Genomic DNA, 19,201 nt, shown 5'->3' with positions numbered 1-19,201 from the left:
TACTTCATTGAAACTCCTGTGTTGCAGGAAGGTGAATCTGTTAGAAAAGTTGAGTCCACCTCGAGATACCTTAGGCCTCGGATATATCACCTTCCAGGCAAAAAATTAATTCCTCTTCCTCTGGCCCAGCTGAGTGGAAGCAGACGTCCAAGGCTGGGTTCGGCCACCTGACCCTCTCCTTTCCTTCAAATCAACAGATAAATATGCAGTGTCCCCATGGGAAAGTGGCTTTTTTTGTTTGGTTTGGGTTTTTTTCTGGAATAGTTGTTGTTCTGAATGGCTACAGGATGCTCCAAGACACTGAGGAAAACTCTTGAATAGCGTGATGTGTCTGTCCTTGTGCTCTGAGGTTTTACAAGAGGATATTGGAGGAAGCGTGGCCCTTTTTCTTAGGGCACTTAGTGTCTTAGGAGGTCTGCGCTTGATTCCTTACACAAACTTTCTGCAAGGCCTCTGTTAAATTGTGTTTTATTGCTGTGAATGCTTAAATGGGTGTACGTAACTGGGCAGCAACCTCGCTTTCATCTTCTAGCGTAGAGTCCAAACGATTGAGACAGGGACACGTATGAAAGCTGAAGGGGGAATAATAGAACTACGTCTTTATTTAGCTAAAGGATATGCCTGATGGCTTCAGAGGATAAAGGTCACAGTATCGGGGCAGTTATCCCAAATTATTAACTGCTGGTGGCAGTATTTTTCTGAAAGTGGTGATATTTCCATTGTCTGTCTTATTTTCAAACATCTGCTTTGAATCTTTTGCTTTACACACAGGCTAACAAAAGAGTAAAGCAAACTCCTTTTTGAAGGAAGATTGTTTTGCAGAGTTCTGGTCTACATTTCTGGAGTTCAATCTTGTACCACCTCATCCGCTATGCAGTTGGTCGTGCTGCTGAGGATATAAATCCTGTAACACTGAATATGAGTTGACTTTGTTGCTGTGGTCAATTTGTGTTGCCTAGAAAAAAAATATATGTAGTATCTCCCGCCTTCAAGAAGGGTTTTCCTCTGTGAGGTCGCGTGTTGACAGGCTCAACATTGGTGTAGGTAGGTGGTCCTAAATAGGTACGGAATGTTTTTGTGGAAATTCATGATTTTAAAACTCTGACTGCAGCGGTTTCTAATGCAGCTTTTATTAGATCAGCAGCTTATAGTCTAGCAGTCAGGAATATTGTAATTCGTCCTGCAAAAGAGAGGAGTTGCACAGGTTCGGGGAAGCCCTTAGGTGAGGTACCGACAGGCTAGCGAGGGGCGGTCCTGGTCTCGTCGACTCCTGCTTCACAGCCCCAGTAAAGGATGGGGTTTATTGCAGAGCTGTCAGGGACAAGGTTATATTTCCTAGTTCCAGATTTCATATCGTGGTCCTACAAAAACGGCGTAGGCAGGTTTGGGTTGTTTTGGTGCAAGGCTGTGGTATCTTGCATATAGATGCTTCGCTTTGATGTTGCTCTCTTCCAAGTGCAAGGAGACACCTGGGGGTCCCCCCGCAGCGGAGGGGGCCCTGAGCCGGGCTGCGGTAGCTCCTTAGCGGAGGTGCTGCTGGTCCGTCTCGGCCATGGCATTGGGGAAGGCTCCTGGGGCATCACGGCTTGCCCAAGCAGCCACCGCTCGCCCCGGCGGGGCAGACCGACGTCCATCCCGGTCCCCGCCGCCCGGGATGCGCTCTGCGGGCTGACGAGGAGCGCTTGCAGCAGCTGCCGGTGCTCGGTCCTGCATCGAGAGCATGACCGGCTGCTCTCCCTCCGTGCTGCCCCACTCCCGGCTGAGCAATCCCAGGCTCGGCTGGCGGGCTGTGAGGCGTGCTCCCCCTCCTCTGCAATTTTGTTGTGGGGTTTGTTTTCTTTTTTTTATAATAAAGATAGAATATTCAGATTGCTGATGAACGCAAACTTTTGTTGATCACGCTTCGCTGCAGGTCTCTCGTCGTTCTGTTATCACCACATGTCGTTGAACTAGTTCAGGATGAAGATTTTCCTCCTTGTGATATCCCAGGAAAGCCTGGGGGGCCACAGGCATTGTCTTTCAGCCTGGCCTTCCTTGTCCAGCCTGAAAAGAAAACGAGGAGGGCTCCAAGATTCAGTCCAGTGACTCTCTTGGGGCTCTTTTTTTTTATTTTCCTATTTCTCCCTTTTTTCCCCCCTCAAAAACAGCCAAGTGACCCTTGGCGCGAGTGCCCGTGGCGGTCAGCAGGGACCCCGAGGGGGCAGCGGAGACCCCTGGGCATGGCCACTCCATTTTCTGTGCCGGCACCTGAGCCCAACCTCACCTCACAAAATGAAGGCTGGGCAGCACCGGCTGGGACCGGCTGTTGCCATGGTTTTTACCGTGGCAGGTCACGTGCCCCAGGGTGTCACATGACCCGGCGGTGGCCCCGCTCCGTGCCGGAGATCCCCGGTGCAGCCATCTGAACCCGCCTCAGCCAGAGAGAAGCTGCTGGAGCTCGGCGGCGGCTCCGGCATGGCCCTGTTGGCAGCTCCCGGGTTGTGCCAACCTCCCGGCGGAGGGTGGCCCGATGGCAGCCCGGTTGCCCTCTCCGCCGCCCGGAGAGGGGGGCGAAGCGTCGCCGATGGTAGAGTTGTCATCTATAGCCAACTAAAATCCTTCACATCACCCCGTGTCTGTGGGTGCGTCCGGGCTGGAACGAGTTGACCCCGTAGCTCTTTGCAGCTTCCCTCCCTGCAGACGTACGGGCTGGTTCGAGCGTGGAGCTGGGAGAAGAGCTCTTGTCTTTCTGGAGTGGGCTCGTTCAGGCTGCAAACACTGGCTGCTCAAATCCCCGTGTTTATGTGACTCTCGGCTTTTTAGGTAACTTCTCGTGACGGATTTAGCCTTAAAGTTTGAGGAGGAACGGCTGGCACTTGACTCCAGCTGAGGCTTGGTCCTCCACGTGGAGCTGCTCCAGCTGCCACCTGAAAAGTGCTCAGCAGCGATGAGCTCAGCGTGTCGGTGCATTCCCTGCACCCCTGCTGTTTGCCGCTGTCGGGAGAAGTCTACTGAGCCAGCTAGAGCTTGGCCTGACCCAGTTACTTCCCCGCTAAGAGCATCCTGAGCCAGTTTGGGGCATTCACATACAGGAAAAAGCTGGAAGTACTTCACCTGTGCCACTGTTAATTTTGAAACAACCTCAGAGTTTAAATGACTCCAGTTTACTGGCTTGCTGTGCCCTCTAGAGGACACTCTACTTTCTTCTGTATTTTTCCCCCTAACATGGAAATTGTGTTTTTAGAGCTGGGTTTTGCAGTATTTGTGGCTGGTTCTGCAGTATCCAAAATACTGTCTGACATGCCCTGAGTGTTTCCTGAAGGGGTGTGTTTCGCAGAGCTTATTGGGGTACACAGCGTTTCGGTGCTGTTATTCGGTGTGAATATCCTTTGCATCACTAAATAAGATCATAAGGATTCATTTCTGTTGTTGAATTCCTAATATATGTGGCGTATCAGTTAAGTCTAAAAATTGTTGTTTAGTTTAAGAAGTAACTGTGATATTTAGAAGTACAAAGCTCGTATACCACATCTCTTATTTGTGAATAACACAAAACACACTTAAATACTTGCTTCATCTTGCTGGATACAAATTCTTTATGCATTTTGTCTAATGCATAAAAGCAAGCCAGAAGGGTCTCACTGTAAACTTCACCGTTGCTGCTTCTGGCTTTGTGTTATGAGAAAAACCAAAACAATTACTTGGGTTCCATTCTCCTAAAATTCTTGCTGCTGGCCCTTTCTCAAGCACTGTCGGTGTTTCCTGGGCAGTACGGAAGACTTTGCTGTCCCGTTCCCACGAAGCTCCTGCTAAACCTTTTGATGATCACGAGCCTCAAACCTTGCCCTGAAATACTTACGCTCTGTAGTTTGAAATCCCAGATCCTGGTACCAAAGGTGATCTGACGGTTACCAGCTGGTGCAGCAGAGGAGAGGCACCGGCGTCTGTTGTCACATCACGGCATCTCTGTCCCTCCTGGCTCATGTAGCTGAAGATTCTGTGCTCGTACGATAATCGTAGGCGACAGAGCTGAGAGGCGACTTACTGTCAGGAATTCAGGTGGAAGGTGCAGCTGAAGACACTGAGGTTTAAAGCCAAGTAAAGAGTTAAAATCTATAAGTCTGGACATGTTTCAGTGGTTTTCAGTGAAGTTGCGTGGATGCGTCCGTGTCGAGACTGTTACAGGTTTCCACTGTTAATACTGGAAAAGAATTCAGTAGAGTTGGTGTGGGAAGAAAATAATGCCATAAAGTACTTAAACTTAGGTAAGTGAATAGGTGTGAACTGGTTGTGTTGGGTTTCCTTCAGATTCAGTAACTTGGGTGGGGAAAAGTCACAACTTAGAAATATTTCCATTAGGAAAGGAAAACAAAAAGGGGCGGGTGTGGTTTTGCCTTTCAGCGCATTAAAGAGAAGCGGCAAGTGACCTGCTTGTCGCTGGGTTAGGGGTGGGATGGGGTCTTCCCTGGTGCAAGCGGAGCCCTGGAAAGCTTCTGTACCTTCTAAGGGGGGTGAAGTGGCTGATGGAGGAACTTCTAATTTGAAGGAATTCACCATTCCTACGTGTCGTGGCTGTATCTTGCCTCGCGGCACACTTTTCTACTGGGAAGCTTAATATCCACAAGGAGAATAGAAATTGATTGAACTCATCCATGTTTATTCAGAATTGAGAAATTCAGGATTAATCTAGCAGGAGGGTGTAAATAATGTCACTTTGCAGCATGAAGTAGTTGTTTCCTTGTTTTTATTAACTCGTTCTCTCTATTTTTCTTTTGATTCACAGTGAAGTAAAGAGAGAAAAGAGAGTCCCCTCGCCGGATGTTATAGTGTTATCTGACAATGAACCTTCTAGCCCTAGGATGAATGGTTTAACAAAAATAGCATTAAAAGAGACCAACACGGAGGCACTCATGGTGAGTCGTCGCGTCTTGGCACACTTCAAGTTCTAGAAAGAAGAAAACACACCCGTTGTTCCCACAGAGGCACCTGCGATTATGGGGTCAAGCAGATACGTGGTTTTATATGGATGGATTTGTAAGCAGGGAGCCTTGGAGCTGCTAAGGGCCGGTGTCGTTCTTATTCCTCTTCAGGCTCTTACCTCCTTGATTTTTACACGCTTCAAAAGCGCGCCATTTTCAGAACTGGCTTTTTAGTGAACGCAGTGTCCCTTATTCAGCATGGCATAATGCAGATTTGTTGTCTGACTCTTCATTTGTCTTTGTTTACTTGTTTTGCTAGTGAAAATATCTCCAAAAAACCTTTTCTTTTTTTTTTTGCCTTTGAGTTCTTTCTCTGTACTCAGCTTGCGTCCGTATATTGCAGGCATGTGGGTGATATTAAGACATAGATGACAATTATAATGCTCTAAGTTCTTGTCGTAACTTGTACGGTATCTCTTTCCCCTCTGCCCCCTCCCTGTTTTCCCATCCTCTATTGTCTTACCTGGCCCTGCAGAAAAGCAGTCCAGAGGAGCGCGAGAGAATGATTAAACAGCTAAAAGAAGAGTTACGGTTAGAAGAAGCAAAGCTTGTTTTATTGAAAAAGTTACGGCAAAGTCAAATCCAGAAGGAGACCACTACTCAGAAGGTATTTATTTTCCTACAGATACTTCACATCTCATCTTTTGAAGTGGAGGGGGGGAAATATAAATAACCGTGGCGGTTGCCATAACCTTCGGAACATAAAACAGCTTTCAAATAAAGTGTATCTCACTTTTCCTAAGATCTTTATGAAACTTACAGTGGCTTATCCTGTTACATTCCCTTTGTGGAATTCCCTTTTTTGTCTGGACAAGACAGTTTATCCTATGAACCGTACTGAGAAGCTGAAGACCTTTTGTTTAAACTCGGATGCATTTATGAATGTAATATACTTCCAATTATTAAACACTCTGTCCAGTCCTTAATGCCGCATTGAGATTGCTGAAATACATTTGGAGGAGGCGCTTGCACATAACAAATGTGCTGACAGGGAGAGTTAAAGCGTTTGAACCCCGGGCTCTGGGAGCGGGTGGCCGAGGGCTGCGTTTTGTGCTGCGTGGCAGGAGCCCAGGTGTGGATTCCAGCTCTTACCAGGTGAAGTAAGTCTGTGGTTAGCTGCACGCTTTCATCATCCAAAAATCCAGCAGCCCCTGGAAGGAATGGTTCAGCCCTCCCACCCTGAACTCCCTTCCCTTCCTCCTCTTTTCTCCCCACCCCTCATCTCTCACAACCACGCGCAATATCCAGAGCGCTGGGAGGAGAACCGTCTTCATCAGGAACTTAGTCTGCCTTTCTGTCAGAGCGCTTGCCCGCTCTGCTCGCTGCCTGTGCCACTCGTCCTGGCACTGAAGGGTAGAGGTGGAGGGTGCCAGGAGGAGAGCGGAGGAGGTTGGGAGGCGAGGGGGCGTGCGAGCACCCCACGCGTTGCTATCAAGGCACAGGCTAAATTTCAAGTATCTGTAACAATGGCAACGAAACGATTTCGTTTTACAGCGTGTGATGCTGACTTGATGGATTTTGTGATGGGGGCGATGCGTAGATTTAAGTGCACTTCACGGTGCAGATGGATGTTAATACAGCTCTCTTGGCTGCTTTTGGTTGCTTTATTGGCGTCTTTCGCCCGGACTTCCGAGTGCTTCAGTAGATGGGATTAAAACTAATGCAAGCACCAGCATCGCTCAACTCGCTGCTGAACGCTGAGCAATGGGCTCTCGATGTTTGAACTAACTAGGGTGAAATGGCATGTCCTAAACTTCTTAATATCTGAAGTCTTTTTCCTAAGCTTTTTTTTCACTTCGCATTATGCTTGAACCTAGTTAGTTGAGACTAGTAGTAATGGTGGATAAGACTGAAGCGGCCTCTAAGCTGAGACTGCTCAAATAGATTTCCACATTGCTCTGCTTTTGGTGTATGGGCTCTTTTATTTTCCTGGTGTAATCTTATCTACACTTACCTAATAATTTCTTCGTTTAAATACGCATGTGGAGATGCTTGGAGGAAGAAGGGGATGGGGGAGGGGGGAAAACAAGAGTCTCTGAAGATTCTCTTACTGAGGTGCAAGGAGGTAAACGCTTTTATTCCCTTACCTTCTGTAATTCTGCTTACACCCTTACACTCGTCTGCTTTCTTTCTGGTTTTTCCTCTTCCAGCCTGCTGGTTCCTCTGGGAGTGCTGTGGCCACCCCTCCGCCCTTGGTGCGGGGACCGCAGAGTGTTCCTGCTGGCAAGCCGTCCCTCCAGGTCAGTGGGGTGGGCCAGGCTGCCAGGTTTAGGGCATGGAGCAGGGAAGAAGGTGCACATTAAAGACAGTCCCATCACATTCATGGCTTGGAGCCAGGTGGATTTTTATTTTAATTTTTTTTAAACTCCCGAAACCCTACCATAAGCTTTTTAAGAATGATTGGGCTGGGAGATAAAAGTAGGATATCACACAGAGATAACTCTTATAAGCTTATCTTTCAGTGGCCGATCAACCTGATCCACTCTGCTGATAAATACATCCATACTAGCACTAACGACCTTTGGTGAAAGAGGATGCCATGGAGTTATGTCATGGAAATGTGGTGGCAGCCTGTTGCCGTACCCTCGAGAGACTTAGCTGTGCCCTCAGTGTGATTAACTGTAAGAGCTGAGCGAATCATACGATTTTTCCTTTTGGCTTGGTGGCTGAATGGCACATGGTGGTAGGAAGGATCTTGGTTCAGACTAAATTAAGTGAAATGTCGGAAAGCCTTGGAAGGAGGCAAAAAAAAAAAAAAAGCAGAGGCAACTGACATCTGTCAACCTAATTTTTCTCTTGAGTTTAGTATCTTGTTTCACTTTTGGATTTAAAACATTTCTGGTTATTTACCTTGGGCTAATTCGAAACCAATTTCAAAACCGCTTCAGCACAAAATGCTTTCGCTTGGAAAACGGCAACTCTTCGTTTCGAAACCCCCTACAATGCTATACTCAAGGGAAGGGTAAATTTGCTATCCATTCAGGACACATTCACAAAACCTAAGCAGTCTGTCAGTTGGAGTAATCTCTTCCTTGAGGCAAGTTGCCTTCACCGAAGACAGCACTTTCAGAGGAACTGGACCACAAGTTCAATCTTCAGCAATCAGACAGCGAAACCTCGGTTGGACAGAGCAGAGAGCTGGCAGCTAAGAATCCAGCATCGAAGTTATTCTGTCTAACTTGCGCTGTTTGGGCAAATTAACCTAACCTCCATCTGCTTTTGCGTGACTGTAAAAACTCTACTAATTCCTGTGTGCAGGAGTTGAGTTAACGCTTGGCCTTCAGTTGAAAGGCATGACAGAAGTGGGTAAAACTTCCCACCTGCCTAAGTACGTACGTGTGTGTACGCATGGTAACTCAGGAAAGTGTTTTCAGAAGTCCTCGTTCCTTGTTAGTGTGGGGCTTGAGTGAGGGAAGTGGCCCGATGTGGAAAGCCACATGAATAGGATGGAGACATTTGTTGCTCTTGAGCAGTGAGTGCTTCTCAGGATCGATGACGTAGCGTTAGTGGCCTGCAGGAATGTCAGTGGTGCATGAAACCGGGTCACCTTTTATAGCGTCATGAGAAACTTTGAGGATTTAATGCAGTCTGCAGCCCAAAAAGCATGGGCAGCAATTTTTCAAATAGCCTGACTCCTTTTCTTTTTCATTTTTCTAAAGCTTTCCCCTTTTCCTGTCTCTTTTTTTTTTTTCCTTCCCACATACATACACATGCCCAGGCTGCTCACCTCCCTGGGTTCCTGCATCTCCAACTTGTCTGCCCTGTGCTTCTCCTTGAAGACAGCGGTTTGTATTTCCCCATACTCCCCCCAAAAATACACTTGTTTTTTTTTCTTTCTTTTTTTTTCGCCCGGACACTAGCTGCACTGAAGCCAGCCCGGCCATCTCTTGTCCTACAGTATTTCCACTGGCTCAAGACAGACGCTGCATCTGTCACATCAGCCAGAGAGGAGAGCTGCTCTCGCGTACCCCCTCCGTGATAGGGGGGTACGGGCACTCGGGTTATGGCGTGCCTTTTGGTGTGTCTCTACAGCAGTTCTTGAGTTACTGGATTTCAGTAGCGAGTCGTTCAGGGCTGCTCTTTACCTTTTAAATTCTGTGCAGGATGAGAGAGAATCCCCGAGCGCGTAGCCAGACCGCCATCGCGTCCTTACGTATGTCCGTATCGCTGCGTAAGCTGTCAGATACTGCTTTATCGGCACGCTAAGCAGCGGAGGAGAGCATGCGTACAAATGCACCGGCACAAAACAGTCCAAGTAAACTACTTTCTGTTTTGCAGACCTCTTCTACACGTATACCAGGCACTGTTATTCCTCCTCCCTTGGTCCGTGGAGGGCAGCAGACTTCTTCGAAATTGGGAACTCAGCAAAACACACAGATAGTAATGCCACCTCTTGTCAGGGGAGCACAGGTAAGTATTTACTTTGTGGTAGCTCCGCTCTGTTTTCCCTTAATGCATCTCAACTATTTTCTTAGTCATCTTCCTGCTTGTCCGGAGGGACCCTATGAAATTCTTGCCTGAACTTCTTAATATGGCTGGATGTATTGCTGCTGAGAGATCCTGCATCGTTCCAGTTGTGTGTGTTGTGCCATCCCATAACGCTTCCAGTGAAGCAAGAGAAAACCCTGTGGTGATGCAGGATGCTGTCTGACCTGCATAGCTGCTTCCCTTAGCTACGCCAGAGCAGTTTGTTTGCCTTTATTAGAAAAGTTAATTTACAGGCTTCCAGCTTCACCCGCTTTTTAGGGTGGCAGCAGAGGAAATGAAACACAATCCCTCATTCTTCCATTTCCCCCCCCCTCGTTATTCTTTCTGTCATATCAATTTCACCTTTTCAAATGCTAAAACCCACTTTTTTCCCCTCATTGTGTCTGTCTTGCGGTTGAATAAGAGCTGCTGAAATGAGATAGTTGACTGGAAGTCTAAAAGTGCTGCTTTGAAGGGCTTTATCACCTATAACGGAAGAGTGGTGTCACTGAAGGAGTAGGAAAGCAATGTTCAATTTGATACAGTCTTCTAAAATTATGACTTCTGTGGGATACCGGGGGAAAAAAATATTTCCTTGTTAAATGAGGATTTATTTTGCAGTGAAAGGTCTGCTTTTATCTGTTGCGTAGCTGGCATTAAGGAGGAAGGTAGAGATTTGGTGTTTCATTTTCTTTCTGGTCTGATTATGGAGAAAAACTCATTCTGAGAAATAGCTTGCCTAATGCCTTTAAAATGAAACAGGCTTAACTATACATCTTGAAAGAAATTTGACTCAGAAACTTAGATATTTATTTTTTTTTGGCACAGCTGTTTTGGCCGTAACGTGACGGCCTCGCGTACGAGCATCTCTCTTCACGTTACGTTCTACTTGTTTCATTTTGACAGAGGGAAAGGGAAAAACATCGCATTTTGACACAGATTTTAATTATCACGCTTTCTTTGCGTTCCCTGCCTTGCCTCATTTCCACTGTCTCATGTCATCCCATTCGACTCCCACCACTTAACTTCCCGCTGTCTAATCCTCCTCATCGTTCATGGCACCATTGCATCAGCCCATTTCTGTGTCTTCCCAGCAAATCCACAACATCCGACAGCACTCCAGCACGGGGCCGCCTCCGCTGCTGCTGGCACCGCGGGCATCGGTCCCCAGCGTACAAATTCAGGGGCAGCGAATTATCCAGCAGGGTCTGATCCGCGTCGCCAACGTCCCCAACACCAGCCTGCTTGTCAACATCCCGCAGGTGAGTTCCGTAAGGTGCTTTGTGCCAAGCATAACATTCCCCTCAAAGGAACAGGTAAATGGTTTTAATTACTGATTGTCCGGTAACTGTATCTAATTGGCGTGGCCTGCTGTCATCTAACTGATGTGGCTGCTTGTCATGACAGCTACCCTGCGCCTCGTTCTTCCCCTGCAGTCCCTTCCTCTGTTGGCGTTCACCTGTACATAGGAATGAAGAAAAACATTACAGAGTATTGGGAAGAAATATTACATTTCAGTGAACTGAATTTTGTGCCTCGTTTCACATTTGGTATTTCAATATGAAGCTGTCCATTAGAATTATTTCCACACACACACCCCCACCCCTTCCTTAAGAAGCGTAAATGAGCGCTCCGGTAAACCGAGCTCAAAATGGGTTAGCTCTCCTGTTGGAAACACCAGGAGATACTGAAGCAGCAGCCTAGCGTCTATCACTGATAACTGGCGTACAGGTGCTGTAGATGAAGGAAACAATTTAGTCAGTGCTTTGACAAAACCCTAAGGAAAACGACTGCTTTTTGGTTTCATCTTTAGCCTTTCTAAAACTGCCCTATAAGAATGATCAGTAAAGAAGAATAAAGTTCTTTAGAAAAAGAATGAGAGCGTTAGATGGCAGGTACGGTGTTGCAGTGAGCATATGTGTATTGTGGCCAGTTTGGTCACCCAGAAGATGAAGGCATAGAGGCAGGCGGTTTGGTCTAGTCCCAAGCAGCCGGCCTTGGTCGCAGACACACAGCCCCGCGCAGCGTCGGAGCCGACGCTGCGTCCCTCCCTCTCGTCCCTTTCTTCGTGTGTCGAAAGTGCCGAACCGTGTGGCGTTTGTCGCTCAGCCGCGTCCCGTTTCCTCCCAGGCTTCACCAACTTCAATCAAAGGTACAACCGTGACGTCCGCTCAGGCTAATGCTACTACAACCAGCGCCGCTTCCATCGTCAACTCCAACGACTCGCCGGCCAGCCGGCAGGCCGCCGCCAAGCTCGCCTTGCGGAAGCAGCTGGAGAAGACGCTGTTGGAGATCCCTCCTCCCAAGCCACCTGCGCCAGAGATGAACTTCCTGCCAAGCGCAGCTAATAACGAATTTATTTACTTAGTTGGGTTGGAAGAAGTTGTGCAGAATCTGCTGGAAACTCAAGGTGAGAGCGCGTTAAAAATGTTCCTCAAAGGCGGGGAGAGAACCTTTCCCGTCTGGATTTTATCTCAATAACAGCAGCAAGGGGTTTCAGGCATCGCAGGGTTAAATTGTCGTATTCAGTCAAATCTAGGATTCACTTCTTTTAATACTTTTCAAACTGTTTTAACTATAAAATTCTTAAATTTCCCAGTGTTCTGGTTTCTCGTAGGCTAGGCACTGGTGGTGAAGATTTCTCTAAAAATGCATCTGTTTCTCCCCAGAGCTGCTGGCTCCCTGTCAGCCAGTTTGCCCATCACCACTAAATCCTCTAACCAGTATCTAAAGAATTATCTGCCGGACGCCTCCGCACGCACTCACAGAAGTAGAGAGTTTAAAGATTTAGTAATGCAAAAGGCTTCAGACTGAGGAGAGTTTAAGGTGGAGGGTTTGCTTTGGGGTTTGTTTGTCTTTTTTTAAAAAGCTGGGATATTCTTAAGGTTTCTCAAGGATTATTCATTCATAGAAGCCACAGGTGGAGCTGACCAAAGCCGGTTGTGTTCTCCAGGTAAAGTTTCGGTTGCTGTAGCGTCTCGCGAGCCCTATATGTGTGCTCAGTGTAAGACTGACTTCACCTGCCGTTGGAGGGAGGAGAAGAACGGAACCATCATGTGCGAAACCTGCATGACATCCAATCAGAAAAAGGCCTTGAAAGCTGAGCACACTAACCGACTGAAGGCTGCCTTCGTAAAAGCACTGCAGCAAGAGCAGGAGATTGAGCAAAGGATACTGCAACAGACTGCGTCTCCTGTACAGACCAAGTCAGACCCTATAGTGCAGCACCACTCGCTCAAGCAGGTACGGCTCCGTCCTGGTGATGGTGGGACAAGGGTCCCGCGGCTCCAGGCGCAAGCGTTCGGTATGCAGGCACGGAACTGATGCGTGAGCGCGCTTTATTTGGGCTCCACAGAGTGAGTGTGTTTGAGTGTAAGCTTAAAACCGAGCTGGCTGAAGTGGGTTTTGTCACGCGGGGACCTGGTATTTAAATTATGTTCTGAAGAGCGGGAGAGAGTGGTGTTTTTCTGCAGGCTCATTGTCCAGTTGTTTAACTCATACCCTGCAAAGTCTGTTCCTCAACTTTTTTAGGCTGTGCCAAGTGGAAAGAGGTGCTTTGGTGCCAAATACACAAGAGTAAATTGACCCGAGATTGGAGGGGGGGGAAGATTGGCTTGAGCCAAGAGCACATAATGTTGCTTGTGAAGTTTTAAGGTGATGGCAGCACCCGTCCATGACAGGGACTGGATCTTGCACACCTTGTAAAACCACCTTTCGGTTGGAGGAAGGCAGAAGCTGCCTAAGTGCTGCTTTGAGTTGAATCAAGGTGCTGCTTATTTAGCACAGGGAAGCAGAGTGCTGCTTGTGTGTGGAGGTGCTTACACAGCACGGGGGGGGGGGGGGTTTCCTGCTTTGAAGTTGTTATAATTCCTCATCCTTACAGGTGCTTTCAGAAAGAGAAAGCTGATTCTGATTTTGTTGTAGAGATGTCTTGGAATTTTTCAGCCCCGAAACTTTAGTAATGCCTTCCAGACTTGGCAGAAAAAGCCAAGAAAGGAGAGAGGGGCAGTAAAGATTCATCAAGGCTGTTGTACTTGGGAGACAGAAAACTGCGATGCCTGTCTTCCCGTTTGCTCTCTTGCCAGACTTCTAGCCAGATGTCTCGAGGTCCTCCTGGAGCTCCGCGAGGAGTGTTGCATGCATTTAGCCAGTCACCCAAGTTGCAGAATGCATCGTCTGCAGCAGCACTTGGGAGTAGGCCAGGTAAGCATGCTGAGAGACCTGTCAGCAAGGGCAGCGCTGCCGCCTGGAAGAAGACTCCCATCAATACAGGTAGATTTTTCTCTAAAGTTTCTTTTCTTTGTACTTACTAGCTGCACTCTGTCCAACAATCATAGTTCTTTGGGTAAGGATTTCTCTTTGACGCTTCCTGCATGAAAGCCTGACGGTACCGAGGCTTTGCTCTTGGTGGTGGTGTTGGCACTCGCTTTTGGTGTGGTTTATGCCCATCAAAAGGGGCAGTCGGGTGGTGCTACCAAATAAAAACTACAGATTCACACGTTTGTAAATAGACTGAACAGATGTGAGGTCAGACTGTTCATCGCCGAGTCTGCGCGCGCAGCCAGCGCGGCGCTGCAGGAGCTCGTCCTTCGTTTCTGGGAGTTTTAATGCAGTTGTTTAATCTTGACTGGTGTTTTCTCTTTGCTGAAAGCGACGTACAGTAAACAGATGGTTTTGCTCTAGGTAAGGCTACAGTGCACGCACCCAGCGTTCCTCAGGGTTTGAAATAACTGAAGCTGTTGCTTTGAACAAATGGAAATTATACATTCTAATCTGATTTTTTTTATACATATAAGTATCTGACTTGAGAAGAGTCGTTTGTTTTCTTAAATTATAATTAGGATCTGCAGGAAGGAAACACTCCAGCAACTAGCTCTTGCGACCTGCTCTCTTGCCCAGTGTGGAATGGATTTCTTTTGATATTTTTTATTCCTGACAGCTTAACTTATCTTTTAAAATGTAATTTCCTTGCAGAGAGCTCTAGTCTGCTTAAATCTTCATTTCTGGTACAAAATCTTGCTCCTCTTTGGGATGATTTTGGAAGCTTTCATCTTCTGAAGGTGCCTGACCTTTGTGGCCAGTAGTGCCTCGATGATCCTTTTTCATGTGGGTGAAATGAGAGTAGTGTGTGTTTTGCCACTGTTTTGTCTCGTGTTTTTATTGTACTGTGACACTTGTTCTCTCTTCTCTTTTGTGTCTCGTCAGGTGGGGCTTTACCTTTTGTTAATCCTAGTTTAGCTGTGCACAAGTCGTCCTCAGCAGTAGACCGCCAGCGTGAATATCTCCTGGATATGATTCCCCCACGGTCCATCCCACAGTCCGCCACGTGGAAATAATGCAGAGGAATGCCCGAGAGGAAGACTTTTCCTGTTTCTGCCATCCTTTTTGTACCACATTACAGTGGAATCTGCTTTAATCCCAGCTGGATATGCCCCAGGCTTTATAGGATGCAAGAAGACCACTCCTCATCCCATCGAGTGCTGCTGTCCCTGCTATGAGAAAACGACACCACGTGGGTGGGAAAGACTGAAGCTCATTTGGTTACAGATTCTTATGATTGATGATGAAGGCTGTCAGGGAAGGGGAAGAATTCTTTTTCTTTTTTTTTTTTTTCTGGCTTTATGTATTTAGTTTGGATTTGTTTTGTCACCAGCACAAAAGGAGGACTAAACGACTCTCTGCCTTCGGTTTCTTGATTAATAACTACCCATTCACCAGGAACGTGGTGATCGTTCGCGACCGAGCGTGGATGTCAGCTCGAGGAGAGAGAGGAATTTCAACCCCATCTTGCAGATGCATTTAGTGAGCCGAGTTCGTGTTTGCTTTTCTTCCCTGCCCCTCCTCCAGCCAGGAAGGCAGTCTACAGATCATAATGTTTCAAAATCTTCTGATGATGAGCTAATGATAAAGAAGTGCAAACTCAAATTGCAGTTGAGTACGTTTTTGTTTTGGGTTTGTTTTTTTTTTAATAAAGGGACTGGCTGCCACCAAAACTTGTCTGGTAGGTGGGAACCGGTGCAGGAGTCTCTCACTTTTGTTGGATTCTGTTTTGAATAGACTTTGAACTGTTGGTAGTCTAAAATCTAATTTACTGAATAGACAAACACCTTTGTTCGGTCTTTCTAATTCAGCGAAGAGCAGTTGGGCCTTTCTTTCATATGTTCCCAGAGACTTAAAAGTGAAACTGTTTCTGATTATTTTCTTTTTTGGAGGGGGTTTTGTTGTTGTTGTTGTTTTTGAGCAATTTTACTCAAAAAAAAGAAAAAAAAAAAAAAAGGAAAAAAAAAAAAAGGAATTCCAGAAGCTGCACGCAATCAGAAAGGGCGAGTGGAGGGAGCGGAGGACCGGGAGGCTGCCGTCAGGTCGCAGGCTCCTTCCTCTGCCGACACCTGCCGAGGAGCGGCCGTTCTGGTCCGTGCTGCGGTGGCCCAATGACCGCGGCGGCACGTGTAGGGCGCGTTGGGGGCAGGACTGCCTACCTTGATCCCTCTAGAGCTCCGTTCTTCCGGGCGTACCAAGCATGCTCCTCTGTCCATCGCTTCAGTATTTCATTTTCGATAGAGCTTTAGGTAACCCTGCTTTAAGGACAGGTTTCTATGTGGTTTTAATATATCTTGGGGATTCCACAGGTTAAGCCCAAATCCATCAGGTCCATTTTTTTTTTTTTTCCCCCCTTCTCGTCATCTTCCCTCCTTCTTCCCTGTGCTTCTCCCAAATTTAAGTTGAATTCAAGTGGCAGAAATACATGCCTTACTACTTATGTTGCATATCAGTACTAGAAGTAGTGCTGATAAGAATTATTTGCAAAATTATATATATATATCTATATATCTATATATAAAAGAAAAGGGGGGGAGGGGTTACTATTCAGTCTATGCTGAATCTATTTTCTTAGCAGTTGCTGTTAGATCTAACTTGAAACCAATAACTGTATAGGGTTGTCCCCTTTCAGATCTAACTATTGCATAGTGAGAAAGCAAAACTCGTTCATTTTAGCCCCTCTTCTGTTGTGTGAATATCGGTATTTAGATACTTTGAAAACTGTTCAGTAGTCTAGAAAACCTAGTTTTGCAAAATGGTATTTGTTGCTGTATAAAGCCCTAGAATTTCAATTCGACTTTGTTTTTTTGTTTGTTTTACAAATGTATATTAAGAGCTAAATGGGGATGAGAGGAATTGGTTTGAGTTTAAAATTTTTTCTTTTCATTCCAAGATATTTTGGATTGGGAGATGTGGAGAGAGAAATGGAGTGCATTTTATTTTTGCACTTTGAAATATTATGGCAAAGTTTCAGTTCCTTACCTGCGTGGAGCTTGGGGGCGGGGGGGGGGTGGTGTTTCTTCCTCTCTTCTGTCAAACGCCTGCATTATCTCGTCATTGATGCAAATGTTAAATCACCTGGGAAGAGCGAGCGCATTTTTAAAGAGAACAAGCAAAACTTCTCCAACTGAAATTCAAATACCCTTTTGGGAAGCCCGGACAACTTCACAATCCCTTTCCAGCATTGGGGTGGCTTTAGCTTCAGCTGATGCTGGGAAAGAGGGGCAGAAGTATTAAACTCGCCTCTTTTAAAAGCGATGTCAAAGCCTTTTTGGATACCGCCAGCTCACTACAGCAGCTTGTCATTTCAGCACAGTGGGTGGGGGAGTCTTAAAATAAGCCTTAAAATAATAGAGAAGACTTATTTTAAGATTTGGAACTGAAATTAAAACCGAGTCTGCACGTACTGTCTCACAAACGTTGCTCCCTCAGCAACGCTCGACCGCAGCCGCGTTTCGTTTGATGTAGAATAAAACCCCATGTATATTGTCTTACGTAGTGGGGTGGAGTTATTTTGAAGGCTTTTTTTGTAAGCAAACGGGAAATACGACATGGATATCGGGCTGTCGGGATTCAAACCAGTTTTGACATCGCTTTTAATCTGTGGTTCGTGGAGTGCTGCAGGTAACTTGGAGGATATATTTATTGCATGGGTGTTTCTGCAAAGTTTGAGATAAACGTGCCGGAAGACTTCAGTGGTACACACGTGTTAAATGCCAGAACTGCTCCCGCCTTTGTTTTCAGAACTGCATATTCGGTTGAGTAGTGTTGAGCTGGGCTAGTTAAGGTACCAAGCTAGGTTTAGAGAGCTGTAAAAACACTTGCTGCAGTCTTTCCAAATGTCCTCCTCCCCATCTGTATGTTCCCCTTCTTGCAGAAGAAAAAAAACAAACCCCAAACCAACAAGCAAACCGAAAAGCTCAATTAAATGGAATATTCACATAATGGTGTTACGCCCTAAAGGTTAAATTGGTTGGGAAGCGTGAAGGAGGGGGGGGTTAGACACGCTTTTAAGAACAAATCCTTGGTTTATTTCTGCCGCTGTCATGTTTGGGATTCCTGCCTCCGTAAGGGCTATTGGTTCTGCCGCAGAGCTGTCGGAAAGCCTCACCTCATCAGCCCTCTCCTGGAAAAAGACCATTGTACTTAAAGCTCCCTCAGAACAAGAGACTGAACGTGCTGCTCGACAGTCTGACCTGTAAATCAGTATCATTCAGGTGGAGTATCCGGCATCGTGTCCTGTTTCCCCGACCCTCCACTGCTTCGCCGCAAACTGCTGCATGAGCTGGTTTGACATTGCTCAGATGCTGCTTGCTTCCCCCCTCTCCTGGGGAGAGGGTTAGAGCAGCGTTGGTTCTTGCAAGCCATATAACCTTTCTTTGAGACGTTGCGACTACAAGATTTTATAATACAGTAATAATGAAAATGACTATTGTACTTAGATTTTAGCAACTTGTGAAATAAACCCCGGATTTTCACTTGAAACCCATGTTGCAATTTGGGAGCTGTGTGTTTTTTTTTTTTTAATTTTATTATTTTTTTAATAAGCTAATTTATTACCTGTTCGGTTTCTGAGCGCTGGTGAGACGGCCGTCCTTTGCTCAGAAACACGACAAGTGGCCTGGTTGAACCTTTTGCTTCTATAGCACAGTCGGCTTGAACGGCTTTTCCAGTCTGCGTAAAGGGTGGCTTTGTGAATTTTTGTGTTCTGGGGATTCCTGTAAATGGCATTGCAGCTGTAACAGTGAGGAGGGCTCAGTGAACCTTAAACTCCTGATAGTTTGGGCTTGGGTTCGTTTTCTATAGGCATTTTTATCATGTGAGGGAACCATTCGTGTACCTCTGAGTTCTCAGACCTGGTCGTCACTTCTGTTTTTTCCCTTTGGTAGATTTTTTTTCCTCCTTAGTAAGCAAAGTCCAGTCCAGAATGGAAAACTTGGGCTGCAGGAGCGAGCGGAGCAGGCTTAGGCAGGTCTCACCAGAAACCCTCTTTGGCTCATTCATCGCTTCCTCCTTTTGGAAGGAGGAGGTGCAGAAGGCATTTTTAAAAATAATTATAAATATATAAATATATATATAATGCAAAAAGACCTCAAGGAACCGCAGTTAGTGTTTGTCTGCTTAAGGCAGAGTTACGCTGTACATTGCAGTTAGCGAAATAACTTGCGTTGTGCTTTTTTTTTTAAATGAGGAAGGCAAAAAGAATTTATAATCATCTAACAAAGGAGCGTAACTGTAACGTTACGCCAGCGCAGGGTATGTTTTTGTCACTCGTATTTATTGTGACTCTAAATCTTTGATAATAAAAGAAAAATTAAAAAAAAAAAATAAAAATCCCACTAAAATCTGACAGTCTCAGCGGCGGCAGAATCTGAACTCAGTAACTGTGTATTGTATTGTGAGGGATTTTTAGTATTTGAATGACAATAAACAAATGGACAAACTCTTGGGTCTGC

The 19,201-nt window shown here is 46.2% G+C and overlaps 1 protein-coding gene across 7 annotated transcripts in view; it reads left to right on the top strand.

Annotated features, from left to right (window-relative positions):
• GATAD2A (GATA zinc finger domain containing 2A) overlaps positions 1 to 19,189 on the top strand; it is a 67,803-nt gene extending 48,614 nt beyond the window's left edge. For 6 of the 7 annotated variants that reach the window (XM_064469417.1, XM_064469419.1, XM_064469418.1 and 3 more), the window contains 9 exons: positions 4,763 to 4,892; positions 5,434 to 5,565; positions 7,109 to 7,198; positions 9,237 to 9,368; positions 10,520 to 10,687; positions 11,556 to 11,835; positions 12,379 to 12,668; positions 13,511 to 13,697; positions 14,631 to 19,189. In XM_064469417.1, the coding sequence (XP_064325487.1) occupies positions 4,763 to 4,892; positions 5,434 to 5,565; positions 7,109 to 7,198; positions 9,237 to 9,368; positions 10,520 to 10,687; positions 11,556 to 11,835; positions 12,379 to 12,668; positions 13,511 to 13,697; positions 14,631 to 14,761 (1,540 nt within the window). In that variant the 3' untranslated portion in view covers positions 14,762 to 19,189. The remainder of the gene's footprint in view (positions 1 to 4,762; positions 4,893 to 5,433; positions 5,566 to 7,108; positions 7,199 to 9,236; positions 9,369 to 10,519; positions 10,688 to 11,555; positions 11,836 to 12,378; positions 12,669 to 13,510; positions 13,698 to 14,630) is intronic. The other variant, XM_064469415.1, reaches the window with a different exon arrangement.
• The last annotated feature ends 12 nt before the right edge of the window (positions 19,190 to 19,201 follow it).

The sequence above is a fragment of the Phalacrocorax carbo genome, chromosome 19, assembly GCF_963921805.1.
Source record: "Phalacrocorax carbo chromosome 19, bPhaCar2.1, whole genome shotgun sequence".
In the NCBI taxonomy this organism is placed as follows: domain Eukaryota; kingdom Metazoa; phylum Chordata; class Aves; order Suliformes; family Phalacrocoracidae; genus Phalacrocorax; species Phalacrocorax carbo.
Note: the sequence above shows the minus strand (reverse complement) of the source record. Positions and strands in the feature narration are given on the sequence as shown.